Raw genomic sequence first — 16,583 nt, 5'->3', positions numbered from 1 at the left:
ATATACCTGAGTGTGTGTGTGACTGTATGTGTATATACCCAAGTGTGTGTGTGTGTGAGTGACTGTATGTGTATATACCCGAGTGTGTGTGTGTGTGTGTGTGTGTGTAACTATATGTGTATATACCTGAGTGTGTGTGTGACTGTTATGTGTATATACCCGAGTGTGTGTGTGAGTGACTGTATGTGTATATACCCGAGTGTGTGTGTGTGTGTGTAACTATATGTGTATATACCTGAGTGTGTGTGTGACTGTATGTGTATATACCCGAGTGTGTGTGTGTGAGTGACTGTATGTGTATATACCCGAGTGTGTGTGTGTGTAACTATATGTGTATATACCTGAGTGTGTGTGTGACTGTATGTGTATATACCCGAGTGTGTGTAAATATGTGACTGTATGTGTATATACCTGAATGTGTGTATGTGTGTGTGTTACTGCTTGTGTGTTTATGTACCTGTGTGTGTGTGTGTGTGTGTGACTGTATGTGTATATACCTGTGTGTGTGTGTGTGTGACTGTATGTGTATATACCTGTGTGTGTGTATGTGACTGCTTGTGTGTATATGTACCTGAGTGTGTGTGTATATATGTGACTGTGTGTGTGTGTATATATATATGTGACTGTATGTGTATATACCTGACTGTGTGTGTGTGTGTGTGTGACTGTATGTGTATTTACCTGAGTGTGTGTGTGTGTGTGTGTGACTGTATGTGTATATACCAGTGTGTGTGTGTGTGTGTGACTGTATGTGTATATACCAGAGTGTGTGTGTGTGTATGTGACTGTATGTGTATATACCCGAGTGTGTGTGTGTGTGCGCGCATGTATGTGACTGTATGTATATATACCAGAGTGTGTGTAAATATGTGAATGTATGTGTATATACCCGAGTGTGTGTAAATATGTGACTGTATATGTATATACCCAAGTGTGTGTGTGTGTATGTATGTGACTGTATGTGTATATACCCGACTGTGTGTAAATATGTGACTGTATGTGTATATACCTGAGTGTGTGTGTATGTGACTGTATGTGTATATACCTGTAGGTGTGTGTGTATGTGACTGCTTGTGTGTATATATGTGACTGTGTGTGTGTATATATATATGTGACTGTATGTGTATATACCTGATTGTGTGTGTGTGTGTATGTGACTGTATGTGTATATACCCGAGTGTGTGTGTGTATGTGACTGTATGTGTATATACCCGAGAGTGTGTGTGTATGTGACTGTATGTGTATATACCCGAGTGTGTGTGTGTGTGTATGTATGTATGTATGTGACTGTATGTGTATATACCCGAGTGTGTGTAAATATGTGACTGTATGTGTATATACCAGAGTGTGTGTGTGTGTGTGTGTGTGTGTGTATGTGTATGTGTATATACCCGGGTGTGTGTAAATATGTGACTGTATGTGTATATACCCGAGTGTGTGTGTGTGTGTGTGTGTGTGTGTGACTGTATGTGTATATACCCGAGTGTGTGTAAATATGTGACTGTATGTGTATATACCTGAGTGTGTGTGTATGTGACTGTATGTGTATATACCTGAATGTGTGTGTGTGTATGTATGTGACTGTATGTGTATATACCTGAGTGTGCGTGTGTGCGTGTGTGTATGTGACTGCTTGTGTGTATATATGTAACTGAGTGTGTGTGTTATATATGTGACTGTATGTGTATATACCTGAGTGTGCGTGTGTGTGTATGTGGCTGCTTGTGTGTATATGTACCTGTGTGTGTGTGTATATATATATATATGAGACTATATGAGATTGTATGTATGTATGTATGTATGTGCCTGTGTATACATACATTGTATGTGTCTTTCTGTAGGTACAGTTTGTTTAAGTCCATATGTGACTGTATGTATGTGCTTGTGTGTGTACATGTGTATGTATATATCACTGTATGTATGTGCTTGTGTGTACCACATGTGTGTGTATATGTCACTGTATGTATGTGCTTGTGTGTACCACATGTTTGTGTATATGTCAGTCTATGTATGTGCTTGTGTGTACCACATGTGTGTATATGTATCTGTATGTGCTTGTGTGTACCACATGTGTGTGTATGTCAGTTTATGTATGTGCTTGTGTGTACCACATGTGTGTATATATGTATCTGTATGTGCTTGTGTGTACCACGTGTGTGTGTATATGTATCTGTATGTATGTGCTTGTGTGTACCACATGTGTGTGTATATGTCTCTGTATGTATGTGCTTGTGTGTACCACATGTTTGTGTTTATGTCAGTGTATGTATGTGCTTGTGTGTACCACATGTGTGTGTATATGTATCTGTATGTGCTTGTGTGTACCACATGTGTGTGTATATGTCTCTGTATGTATGTGCTTGTGTGTACCACATGTTTGTGTATATGTCAGTGTATGTATGTGCTTGTGTGTACCACATGTGTGTGTGTGTATGTCAGTGTATGTATGTGCTTGTGTGTACCACATGTGTGTGTATATGTATCTGTATGTGCTTGTGTGTACCACATGTGTGTGTATGTCAGTTTATGTATGTGCATGTGTGTACCACATGTGTGTGTATATGTCTCTGTATGTATGTGCTTGTGTGTGTACATGCGTGTATATGCTTGTGTGTGTACATGTGTGTGTATATGTCAGAATGTATGAGCTTGTGTGTACCACATGTGTGTGTATATGTCTCTGTATGTATGTGCTTGTGTGTATCACGTGTGTATATGTCTCTGTATGTATGTGCTTGTGTGTACCACATGTGTGTGTATATGTCTCTGTATGTATGTGCTTGTGTGTACCACACGTGTGTGTATATGTCAGTGTATGTATGTGCTTGTGTGTACCACATGTGTGTGTATATGTCTGTATGTATGTGCTTGGGTGTACCACATGTGTGTGTATGTCAGTGTATGTATGTGTATGGCTGTATGTACATGTGTGTGTATATGTCAGTGTATGTATGTGTATGGCTGTATGTACATATGTGACAGTATGTGTATCTATGTATTTATGTATGTGCCTGGGTGTATATACTGTGTGTGTGTGCTTGTGTGTGTATATACGTGTCTGTATAGAAATAGAGAATGCCAAAACCACCAGCCCTAGCCCCCATGTGTGTGAGTTTTATTCGGTAACTATATGGTGGTATGACATCATTAGGCGGTGGTAATATGTGGTCAGGATTTGTCCCTTGTGTAGCGTTGCTATTGGCCCTTTATATACTGGGTTTTAACAATAGGATGATACCCAGCACAGTGTGGCGGTAATACATGTTCCTGGTGTGTTCTGTATATCACATATCTCTCAGCATACTGGATGTGGCCAGTGAGTATGGTGGCAATATGGATGGGCAGATTTTCTGTATACTCTATAGAATATACACTTTGCTGGTACTGTTGTATATGCGGCAGATTTTAAAATGCGTTTGTTTTGGTGCAGAAATACAGTACTGTAGATCTGCCGCAGGTCCGCAACGTCTGCAGAGGATCTGGTCCACTTACTTATCTTCAGTGCGGGGGACGGGGGGGGGGGGGGGGGGGGGGGGTGACGTGAATTCTCGCCTCAAGCGGCAGAAAAGCTAGAATCTGCCCTGACTATATGACACCACTACTATACAGGACTGTATGACACCACTACTATACAGGACTGTATGACACCACTACTATACAGGACTATATGGCACCACTACTATACAGGACTATATGACACCACTACTATACAGGACTGTATGACACCACTACTATACAGGACTATATGGCACCACTACAGGTGCTGTCACTATACAGGAGCCGTCACTATATGGGACCCCTACTATACAGGAGCTGTCACTATATGGGACCACTACTATACAGGAGCCGTCACTATATGGGACCAATACTATACAGGAGCTGTCACTATATGGGACCACTACTATACAGGAGCTGTCACTATATGGGACCACTACTATACAGGAGCCGTCACTATATGGGGCCCCTACTATACAGGACTATATGGGACCAATACTATACAGGTGCTGTCACTATATGGGACCCCTACTATACAGGAGCCATCACTATATGGGACCCCTACTATACAGGTGCAGTCACTATATGGGACCACTACTATACAGGAGCCGTCACTATATGGGACCCCTACTATACAGGAGCCGTCACTATATGGGGCCCCTACTATACAGGAGCCGTCACTATATGGGACCCCTACTATACAGGAGCCGTCAATATATGGGACCCCTACGATACAGGAGCCATCACTATATGGGACCCCTACTATACAGGACTATATGGGACCCCTACTATACAGGAGCCGTCACTATATGGGACACTTTTCACACCAGGCTGGAGGAGTGCACGGAGATGCCGCACAGGACACTATTCACACTAGGCTGAGCAGTTCTGGCACTATTCACACTAGGCTGAGCGGTTCTGGCACTATTCACACTAGGCTGAGCGGTTCTGGCACTATTCACACTAGGCTGAGCAGTTCTGTCACTATTCACACTAGGCTGAGCAGTTCTGTCACTATTCACACTAGGCTGAGCAGTTCTGTCACTATTCACACTAGGCTGAGCAGTTCTGTCACTATTCACACTAGGCTGAGCAGTTCTGTCACTATACACACTAGGCTGAGCGGTTCTGGCACTATTCACACTAGGCTGAGCGGTTCTGGCACTATTCACACTAGGCTGAGCGGTTCTGTCACTATTCACACAGGACTATATGGGACCCCTACTATACAGGACTGTATGACACCACTACAGGTGCTGTCACTATACAGGTGCTGTCACTATATGGCACCACTACTATACAGGAGCCGTCACTATATGGGACCCCTACTATACAGGAGCCGTCACTATATGGGACCCCTACTATACAGGAGCCGTCACTATATGGGACCCCTACTATACAGGAGCAGTCACTATATGGGACCCCTACTATACAGGACTATATGGGACCCCTACTATACAGGAGCCGTCACTATATGGGGCCCCTACTATACAAGAGCCGTCACTATATGGGACCCCTACTATACAGGAGCCGTAACTATATGGGACCCCTACTATACAGGAGCCGTCACTATATGGGACCAATACTATACAGGACTATATGGGACCCCTACTATACAGGAGCACTCACTATATGGGACCCCTACTATACAGGACTATATGGGACCCCTACTATACAGGAGCCATCACTATATGGGGCCCCTACTATACAGGAGCCGTCACTATATGGGACCCCTACTATACAGGAGCCGTCAATATATGGGACCCCTACTATACAGGAGCCATCACTATATGGGACCCCTACTATACAGGACTATATGGGACCCCTACTATACAGGAGCCGTCACTATATGGGACACTTTTCACACCAAGCTGGAGGAGTGCACGGAGATGCCGCACAGGACACTATTCACACTAGGCAGAGCAGTTTGGCACTATTCACAATAGAAAGGATGAGAGGTACAGTACAGCGCATAGTGCTTCATTTACACTAGGCTGAGCAGTTCTGGCACTATTCACACTAGGCTGAGCAGTTCTGTCACTATTCACACTAGGCTGAGCGGTTCTGGCACTATTCACACTAGGCTAAGCAGTTCTGTCACTATTCACACTAGGCTGAGCGGTTCTGTCACCATTCACACTAGGCTGAGCGGTTCTGGCACTATTCACACTAGGCTGAGCGGTTCTGGCACTATTCACACTAGGCTGAGCAGTTCTGTCACTATTCACACTAGGGTGAGCAGTTCTGTCACTATTCACACTAGGCTGAGCTGTCCGGCACTATTCACACTAGGCTGAGCTGTCTGGCACTATTCACACTAGGCTGAGCGGTTCTGGCAGTATTCACACTAGGCTGAGCGGTTCTGGCACTATTCACACTAGGCTGAGCTGTCCGCAACTATTCACACTAGGCTGAGCAGTTCTGGCACTATTCACACTAGGCTGAGCAGTTCTGGCACTATTCACACTAGGCTGAGCGGTTCTGGCACTATTCACACTAGGCTGAGCTGTCCGCAACTATTCACACTAGGCTGAGCAGTTCTGGCACTATTCACACTAGGCTGAGCAGTTCTGGCACTATTCACACTAGGCTGAGCAGTTCTGGCACTATTCACACTAGGCTGAGGAGTTCTGTCACTATTCACACTAGGCTGAGCGGTTCTGGCACTATTCACACTAGGCTGAGCGGTTCTGGCACTATTCACACTAGGCTGAGCAGTTCTGTCACTATTCACACTAGGCTGAGCGGTTCTGGCACTATTCACACTAGGCTGAGGAGTTCGCCACTATTCACACTAGGCTGAGTGGTTCTGGCACTATTCACACTAGGCTGAGCGGTTCTGGCACTATTCACACTAGGCTGAGCTGTCCGGCACTATTCACACTAGGCTGAGCAGTTCTGGCACTATTCACACTAGGCTGAGCGGTTCTGGCACTATTCACACTAGGCTGAGGAGTTCGCCACTATTCACACTAGGCTGAGTGGTTCTGGCACTATTCACACTAGGCTGAGCAGTTCTGGCACTATTCACACTAGACTTAGTAGTTCTGGCACTATTCACACTAGACTTAGCGGTTCTGGCACTATTCACACTAGACTTAGCGGTTCTGGCACTATTCACACTAGACTTAGTAGTTCTGGCACTATTCACACTAGACTTAGCGGTTCTGGCACTATTCACACTAGGCTGAGCGGTTCTGTCACTATTCACACTAGGCTGAGCGGTTCTGTCACTATTCACACTAGGCTGAGCAGTTCTGTCACTATTCACACTAGGCTGAGCTGTTCTGGCACTATTCAAACTAGACTTAGTAGTTCTGGCACTATTCACACTAGACTTAGCGGTTCTGGCACTATTCAAACTAGACTTAGTAGTTCTGGCACTATTCACACTAGGCTGAGCGGTTCTGGCACTATTCACACTAGGCTGAGCGGTTCTGTCACTATTCACACTAGGCTGAGCGGTTCTGGCACTATTCACACTAGGCTGAGCAGTTCTGTCACGATTCACACTAGGCTGAGCGGTTCTGGCACTATTCACACTAGGCGGATCTGTTCTGGCACTATTCACACTAGGCTGAGCAGTTCTGGCACTATTCACACTAGGCTGAGCAGTTCTGGCACTATTCACACTAGGCTGAGCGGTTCTGGCACTATTCACACTAGGCTGAGTTGTTCCCCGCACTATTCACACTAGGCTGAGCAGTTCTGGCACTATTCACACTAGGCTGAGCGGTTCCGGCACTATTCACACTAGGCTGAGCAGTTCTGGCACTATTCACACTAGGCTGAGTGGTTCTGGCACTATTCACACTAGACTTAGTAGTTCTGGCACTATTCACACTAGACTTAGCGGTTCTGGCACTATTCACACTAGACTTAGCGGTTCTGGCACTATTCACACTAGACTTAGCGGTTCTGGCACTATTCACAGTAGACTTAGTAGTTCAGGCACTATTCACAGACCCAATACAGATAGGAATAGCGCTAAAAGCAGCCCCCCCCCCACCTCGATTGCAAAAAAAATCCAGTAAAATAATGAGGCTCTTGGTATACGACGAGAGCACTGTAGTATAGAGGTTCTGTCACTATTCACACTAGGCTGAGCGGTTCTGTCACTATTCACACTAGGCTGAGCGGTTCTGGCACTATTCACACTAGGCTGAGCGGTTCTGTCACCATTCACACTAGGCTGAGCGGTTCTGGCACTATTCACACTAGGCTGAGCTGTTCTGTCACTATTCACACTAGGCTGAGCGGTTCTGGCACTATTCACACTAGGCAGATCTGTTCTGGCACTATTCACACTAGGCAGATCTGTTCTGGCACTATTCACACTAGGCGGATCTGTTCTGGCACTATTCACACTAGGCTGAGCGGTTCTGTCACTATTCACACTAGGCTGAGCGGTTCTGGCACTATTCACACTAGGCTGAGCACTTCAGCATTATTCACGCTAGGTTGAGCAGTTCTGGCACTATTCACACTAGGCTGAGCAGTTCTGTCACTATTCACACTAAGCTGAGCAGTTCTGTCACTATTCACACTAGGCTGAGCAGTTCTGGCACTATTCACACTAGGCTGAGCAGTTCTGGCACTATTCACACTAGGCTGAGCAGTTCTGGCACTATTCACACTAGGCTGAGCAGTTCTGGCACTATTCACACTAGGCTGAGCAGTTCTGGCACTATTCACACTAGGCTGAGCGGTTCTGGCACTATTCACACTAGGCTGAGTGGTTCTGGCACTATTCACACTAGACTTAGCGGTTCTGGCACTATTCACACTAGGCTGAGTGGTTCTGGCACTATTCACACTAGGATGAGCGGTTCTGGCACTATTCACACTAGACTTAGCGGTTCTGGCACTATTCACACTAGGCTGAGTGGTTCTGGCACTATTCACACTAGGCTGAGTGGTTCTGGCACTATTCACACTAGGCTGAGCTGTCCGGCACTATTCACACTAGGCTGAGCAGTTCTGGCACTATTCACACTAGGCTGAGCGGTTCTGGCACTATTCACACTAGACTTAGTAGTTCTGGCACTATTCACACTAGAATTAGCGGTTCTGGCACTATTCACACTAGGCTGAGCGGTTCTGTCACTATTCACACTAGGCTGAGCGGTTCTGGCACTATTCACACTAGGCTGAGCAGTTCAGCATTATTCACGCTAGGTTGAGCGGTTCGGGTACTATTCACACTAGGCTGAGCAGTTCTGGTACTATTCACACTAGGCTGAGCAGTTCTGTCACTATTCACACTAGGCTGAGCAGTTCTGGCACTATTCACACTAGGCTGAGCAGTTCTGGCACTATTCACACTAGGCTGAGCAGTTCTGGCACTATTCACACTAGGCTGAGCGGTTCTGGCACTATTCACACTAGGCTGAGGAGTTCGCCACTATTCACACTAGGCTGAGTGGTTCTGGAACTATTCACACTAGGCTGAGCTGTTCTGGCACTATTCACACTAGGCTGAGCTGTCCGGCACTATTCACACTAGGCTGAGCAGTTTTGGCACTATTCACACTAGGCTGAGCGGTTCTGGCACTATTCACACTAGACTTAGTAGTTCTGGCACTATTCACACTAGACTTAGCGGTTCTGGCACTATTCACACTAGACTTAGTAGTTCTGGCACTATTCACACTAGCCTGAGCGGTTCTGGCACTATTCACACTAGGCTGAGCAGTTCTGTCACTATTCACACTAGGCTGAGCGGTTCTGTCACCATTCACACTAGGCTGAGCAGTTCTGTCACTATTCACACTAGGCTGAGCAGTTCTGTCACTATTCACACTAGGCTGAGCGATTCTGTCACTATTCACACTAGGCTCAGCAGTTCTGTCACTATTCACACTAGGCTGAGCTGTTCTGGCACTATTCACACTAGCCTGAGCGGTTCTGTCACTATTCACACTAGGCTGATCTGTTTTGGCACTATTCACACTAGACTTAGCGGTTCTGGCACTATTCAAACTAGACTTAGTAGTTCTGGCACTATTCACACTAGACTTAGCAGTTCTGGCACTATTCACACTAGACTTAGTAGTTCTGGCACTAATCACACTAGGCTGAGGGGTTCTGGCACTATTCACACTAGGCTGAGCGGTTCTGTCACTATTCACACTAGGCTGAGCGGTTCTGTCACTATTCACACTAGGCTGAGCGGTTCTGGCACTATTCACACTAGGCTGAGCAGTTCAGCATTATTCACGCTAGGTTGAGCGGTTCGGGTACTATTCACACTAGGCTGAGCAGTTCTGGCACTATTCACACTAGACTTAGTAGTTCTGGCACTATTCACAGACCCAATACAGATAGGAATAGCGCTAAAAGCAGCCCCCCCCCCCCACCTCGATTACAAAAAGAATCCAGTAAAATAATGAGGCTCTTGATATACGACGAGAGCACTGTAGTATAGCGGTTCTGGCACTATTCACACTAGGCTGAGCGGTTCTGGCACTATTCACACTAGGCTAAGCAGTTCTGTCACTATTCACACTAGGCTGAGCGGTTCTGGCACTATTCACACTAGGCGGATCTGTTCTGGCACTATTCACACTAGGCTGAGCAGTTCTGGCACTATTCACACTAGGCTGAGCGGTTCTGGCACTATTCACACTAGGCTGAGTTGTTCCCCGCACTATTCACACTAGGCTGAGCAGTTCTGGCACTATTCACACTAGGCTGAGCGGTTCTGGCACTATTCACACTAGACTTAGTAGTTCTGTCACTATTCACAGACCCAATACAGATATGAATAGCGCTAAAAGCAGCCCCCCCCCACCTCGATTGCAAAAAAAATCCAGTAAAATAATGAGGCTCTTGGTATACGACGAGAGCACTGTAGTATAGAGGTTCTGTCACTATTCACACTAGGCTGAGCGGTTCTGTCACTATTCACACTAGGCTGAGCGGTTCTGGCACTATTCACACTAGGCTGAGCAGTTCTGTCACTATTCACACTAGGCTGAGCGGTTCTGTCACCATTCACACTAGGCTGAGCGGTTCTGGCACTATTCACACTAGGCTGAGCGGTTCTGTCACTATTCACACTAGGCTGAGCGGTTCTGTCACTATTCACACTAGGCTGAGCAGTTCTGTCACTATTCACACTAGGCTGAGCAGTTCTGTCACTATTCACAATAGACTTAGCGGTTCTGGCACTATTCACACTAGGCTGAGCGGTTCTGGCACTATTCACCCTAGGCTGAGCAGTTCTGGCACTATTCACACTAGGCTGAGTGGTTCTGGCACTATTCACACTAGGCTGAAGAGTTCGCCACTATTCACACTAGGCTGAGCGGTTCTGCCACTATTCACACTAGGCTGAGCGGTTCTGGCACTATTCACACTAGGCTGAGCTGTCTGGCACTATTCACACTAGTCTGAGCAGTTCTGGCATTATTCACACTAGGCTGAGCGGTTCTGGCACTATTCACACTATGCTGAGCAGTTCTGGCACTATTCACACTAGGCTGAGCGGTTCTGGCACTATTCACACTAGGCTGAGCAGTTCTGTCACTATTCACACTAGGCTGAGCTGTCCGGCACTATTCACACTAGGCTGAGCGGTTCTGTCACTATTCACACTAGGCTGAGCAGTTCTGGCACTATTCACACTAGGCTGAGCTGTCCGGCACTATTCACACTAGGCTGAGCTGTCCGGCACTATTCACACTAGGCTGAGCGGTTCTGGCACTATTCACACTAGGCTGAGCTGTCCAGCACTATTCACACTAGGCTGAGCAGTTCTGTCACTATTCACACTAGGCTGAGCTGTCCAGCACTATTCACACTAGGCTGAGCAGTTCTGTCACTATTCACACTAGGCTGAGCTGTCCGCCACTATTCACACTAGGCTGAGCAGTTCTGGCACTATTCACACTAGGCTGAGCGGTTCTGGCACTATTCACACTAGGCTGAGCAGTTCTGGCACTATTCACACTAGGCTGAGCGGTTCTGGCACTATTCACACTAGGCTGAGCAGTTCTGTCACTATTTACACTAGGCTGAGCGGTTCTGTCACTATTCACACTAGGCTGAGCTGTCTGGCACTATTCACACTAGGCTGAGCTGTCTGGCACTATTCACACTAGGCTGAGCGGTTCTGTCACTATTCACACTAGGCTGAGCAGTTCTGGCACTATTCACACTAGGCTGAGCGGTTCTGTCACTATTCACACTAGGCTGAGCGGTTCTGGCACTATTCACACTAGGCTGAGCGGTTCTGGCACTATTCACACTAGGCTGAGCAGTTCTGTCACTATTCACACTAGGCTGAGCGGTTCTGTCACTATTCACACTAGGCTGAGCAGTTCTGTCACTATTCACACTAGGCTGAGCTGTCCGGCACTATTCACACTAGGCTGAGCAGTTTTGGCACTATTCACACTAGGCTGAGCGGTTCTGGCACTATTCACACTAGACTTAGTAGTTCTGGCACTATTCACACTAGACTTAGCGGTTCTGGCACTATTCACACTAGGCTGAGCTGTCCGGCACTATTCACACTAGACTTAGTAGTTCTGGCACTATTCACACTAGACTTAGCGGTTCTGGCACTATTCACACTAGGCTGAGCGGTTCTGTCAGCATTCACACTAGGCTGAGCGGTTCTGGCACTATTCACACTAGGCTGAGCGGTTCTGGCACTATTCACACTAGGCTGAGCGGTTCTGGCACTATTCACACTAGACTTAGTAGTTCTGGCACTATTCACACTAGACTTAGCGGTTCTGGCACTATTCACACTAGGCTGAGCGGTTCTGTCACCATTCACACTAGGCTGAGCAGTTCTGTCACTATTCACACTAGGCTGAGCAGTTCTGTCACTATTCACACTAGGCTGAGCGATTTTGTCACTATTCACACTAGGCTGAGCAGTTCTGTCACTATTCACACTAGGCTGAGCTGTTCTGGCACTATTCACACTAGCCTGAGCGGTTCTGGCACTATTCACACTAGGCTGATCTGTTTTGGCACTATTCACACTAGACTTAGCGGTTCTGGCACTATTCAAACTAGACTTAGTAGTTCTGGCACTATTCACACTAGACTTAGCAGTTCTGGCACTATTCACACTAGACTTAGTAGTTCTGGCACTATTCACAATAGACTTAGCGGTTCTGGCACTATTCACACTAGGCTGAGCGGTTCTGTCACTATTCACACTAGGCTGAGCGGTTCTGGCACTATTCACACTAGGCTGAGCAGTTCAGCATTATTCACGCTAGGTTGAGCGGTTCGGGTACTATTCACACTAGGCTGAGCAGTTCTGGCACTATTCACAGACTCAATACAGATATGAATAGCGCTAAAAGCAGCCCCCCCCCCACCTCGATTACAAAAAGAATCCAGTAAAATAATGAGGCTCTTGATATACGACGAGAGCACTGTAGTATAGCGGTTCTGGCACTATTCACACTAGGCTAAGCAGTTCTGTCACTATTCACACTAGGCTGAGCGGTTCTGGCACTATTCACACTAGGCTGAGCAGTTCTGTCACTATTCACACTAGGCTGAGCGGTTCTGGCACTATTCACACTAGGCTGAGCGGTTCTGGCACTATTCACACTAGGCGGATCTGTTCTGGCACTATTCACACTAGGCTGAGCAGTTCTGGCACTATTCACACTAGGCTGAGCGGTTCTGGCACTATTCACACTAGGCTGAGCGGTTCTGGCACTATTCACACTAGGCTGAGCGGTTCCCCGCACTATTCACACTAGGCTGAGTGGTTCTGGCACTATTCACACTAGACTTAGTAGTTCTGGCACTATTCACACTAGACTTAGTGGTTCTGGCACTATTCACACTAGACTTAGTAGTTCTGGCACTATTCACAGACCCAATACAGATATGAATAGCGCTAAAAGCAGCCCCCCCCCCCCCACCTCGATTGCAAAAAAAATCCAGTAAAATAATGAGGCTCTTGGTATACGACGAGAGCACTGTAGTATAGAGGTTCTGTCACTATTCACACTAGGCTGAGCGGTTCTGTCACTATTCACACTAGGCTGAGCGGTTTTGGCACTATTCACACTAGGCTGAGCAGTTCTGTCACTATTCACACTAGGCTGAGCGGTTCTGTCACCATTCACACTAGGCTGAGCGGTTCTGGCACTATTCACACTAGGCTGAGCTGTTCTGTCACTATTCACACTAGGCTGAGTGGTTCTGGCACTATTCACACTAGGCTGAGTGGTTCTGGCACTATTCACAATAGACTTAGCGGTTCTGGCACTATTCACACTAGGCTGAGCTGTTCTGGCATTATTCACACTAGGCTGAGCGGTTCTGGCACTATTCACACTAGACTTAGTAGTTCTGGCACTATTCACACTAGACTTAGTAGTTCTGGCACTATTCACACTAGACTTAGTAGTTCTGGCACTATTCACACTAGACTTAGTAGTTCTGGCACTATTCACAGACCCAATACAGATAGGAATAGCGCTAAAAGCAGCCCCCCCCCTCCTCGATTGCAAAAAAAATCCAGTAAAATAATGAGGCTCTTGGTATACGACGAGAGCACTGTAGTATAGAGGTTCTGTCACTATTCACACTAGGCTGAGCGGTTCTGTCACTATTCACACTAGGCTGAGCGGTTCTGGCACTATTCACACTAGGCTGAGCGGTTCTGGCACTATTCACACTAGGCTGAGCGGTTCTGGCACTATTCACACTAGGCTGAGCTGTTCTATCACTATTCACACTAGGCTGAGCAGTTCTGTCACTATTCACACTAGGCTGAGCGGTTCTGGCACTATTCACACTAGGCTGAGCGGTTCTGGCACTATTCACACTAGGCGGATCTGTTCTGGCACTATTCACACTAGGATGAGCGGTTCTGTCACTATTCACACTAGGCTGAGCAGTTCTGGCACTATTCACAATAGACTTAGCGGTTCTGGCACTATTCACACTAGGCTGAGCGGTTCTGTCACTATTCACACTAGGCTGAGCAGTTCTGGCACTATTCACACTAGGCTGAGCGGTTCTGTCACTATTCACACTAGGCTGAGCGGTTCTGTCACTATTCACACTAGGCTGAGCGGTTCTGTCACTATTCACACTAGGCTGAGCGGTTCTGTCACCATTCACACTAGGCTGAGCGGTTCTGGCACTATTCACACTAGGCTGAGCGGTTCTGGCATTATTCACACTAGGCTGAGCGGTTCTGGCACTATTCACACTAGGCTGACCAGTTCTGTCACTATTCACACTAGGCTGAGCAGTTCTGTCACTATTCACACTAGGCTGAGCTGTCCGGCACTATTCACACTAGGCTGAGCAGTTCTGTCACTATTCACACTAGGCTGAGCTGTCCGGCACTATTCACACTAGGCTGAGCGGTTCTGGCACTATTCACACTATGCTGAGCGGTTCTGGCACTATTCACACTAGGCTGAGCAGTTCTGGCACTATTCACACTATGCTGAGTGGTTCTGGCACTATTCACACTAGGCTGAGCAGTTCTGTCACTATTCACACTAGGCTGAGCTGTCCGGCACTATTCACACTAGGCTGAGCGGTTCTGTCACTATTCACACTAGGCTGAGCAGTTCTGGCACTATTCACACTAGACTTAGCGGTTCTGGCACTATTCACACTAGACTTAGTAGTTCTGGCACTATTCACACTAGCCTGAGCGGTTCTGGCACTATTCACACTAGGCTGAGCAGTTCTGTCACTATTCACACTAGGCTGAGCGGTTCTGGCACTATTCACACTAGACTTAGCGGTTCTGGCACTATTCACACTAGACTGAGTAGTTCTGGCACTATTCACACTAGACTTAGCGGTTCTGGCACTATTCACACTAGACTTAGTAGTTCTGGCACTATTCACACTAGACTTAGCGGTTCTGGCACTATTCACACTAGACTTAGTAGTTCTGGCACTATTCACACTAGACTTAGTAGTTCTGGCACTATTCACACTAGACTTAGCGGTTCTGGCACTATTCACACTAGACTTAGTAGTTCTGGCACTATTCACAGACCCAATACAGATAGGAATAGCGCTAAAAGCAGCCCCCCCCCCCACTTCGATTGCAAAAAAAATCCAGTAAAATAATGAGGCTCTTGGTATACGACGAGAGCACTGTAGTATAGAGGTTCTGTCACTATTCACACTAGGCTGAGCGGTTCTGTCACTATTCACACTAGGCTGAGCGGTTCTGTCACTATTCACACTAGGCTGAGGGGTTCTGGCACTATTCACACTAGGCTGAGCGGTTCTGGCACTATTCACACAAGGCTGAGCGGTTGCGGCACTTACCTGGTCCCGGGGGATGCAGGGCAGGGACGTTCTCCGGTGGGATTTGCCGCTGAGGCTCGCTCGGTTCCCGGACATCTCCGGGCGGTGATCGGGGGGGAGGGGGGGGCTTCCAGCTGAGATCCCGCCGCTCCTGGTACATTCCGCCCCTAACAGTAACCGCTCCGGTGCCGCCTACCGGAGCCCCGAGCCCCCGCCATCACCGGACACCGGGGGGAGGAGGAGGGAGACCCGGAGCTTCACGGCAGCCTGAGACTCCGGTAACCGGTATATATCCAGCGGAACCGGAGAGAGAGAGATAGAGAGACTGCAGCTGTATACAGAGAGAGAGAGAGACTGCCCCCTGTATACAGAGAGAAGAGACTGCAGCTGTATACAGAGAGAGAGAGAGAGAGAGAGAGAGACTGCCCCCTGTATACAGAGAGAGAGAGAGAGAGAGACTGCCCCCTGTATACAGAGAGAAGAGACTGCAGCTGTATACAGAGAGAGAGAGAGAGAGAGAGAGACTGCCCCCTGTATACAGAGAGAGAGAGAGAGAGAGAGAGACTGCCCCCTGTATACAGAGAGAGAGAGAGAGAGAGACTGCCCCCTGTATACAGAGAGAAGAGACTGCAGCTGTATACAGAGAGAGAGAGAGAGAGAGAGAGAGAGAGACTGCCCCCTGTATACAGAGAGAAGAGACTGCAGCTGTATACAGAGAGAGAGAGAGAGAGAGAGAGACTGCCCCCTGTATACAGAGAGAAGAGACTGCAGCTGTATACAGAGAGAGAGAGAGAGAGAGAGAGAGACTGCCCCCTGTA

At 47.3% G+C, this 16,583-nt stretch overlaps 1 protein-coding gene across 1 annotated transcript in view; it reads right to left on the bottom strand.

Moving 5' to 3' along the window:
- PDE3A (phosphodiesterase 3A) overlaps nucleotides 1-16,125 on the bottom strand; it is a 200,659-nt gene extending 184,534 nt beyond the window's left edge. The window contains exon 1 of the mRNA XM_069963681.1: nucleotides 15,787-16,125. Coding sequence (XP_069819782.1) covers nucleotides 15,787-15,861 — 75 coding nt within the window. The 5' untranslated portion in view covers nucleotides 15,862-16,125. The remainder of the gene's footprint in view (nucleotides 1-15,786) is intronic.
- Between the last annotated feature and the right edge of the window lie 458 nt (nucleotides 16,126-16,583).

This window comes from Dendropsophus ebraccatus, chromosome 1 (genome assembly GCF_027789765.1).
Source record: "Dendropsophus ebraccatus isolate aDenEbr1 chromosome 1, aDenEbr1.pat, whole genome shotgun sequence".
NCBI lineage: Eukaryota > Metazoa > Chordata > Amphibia > Anura > Hylidae > Dendropsophus > Dendropsophus ebraccatus.
The sequence above is the reverse complement of the archived record's forward strand: the minus strand, read 5'-3'. Positions and strand labels throughout refer to the sequence as shown.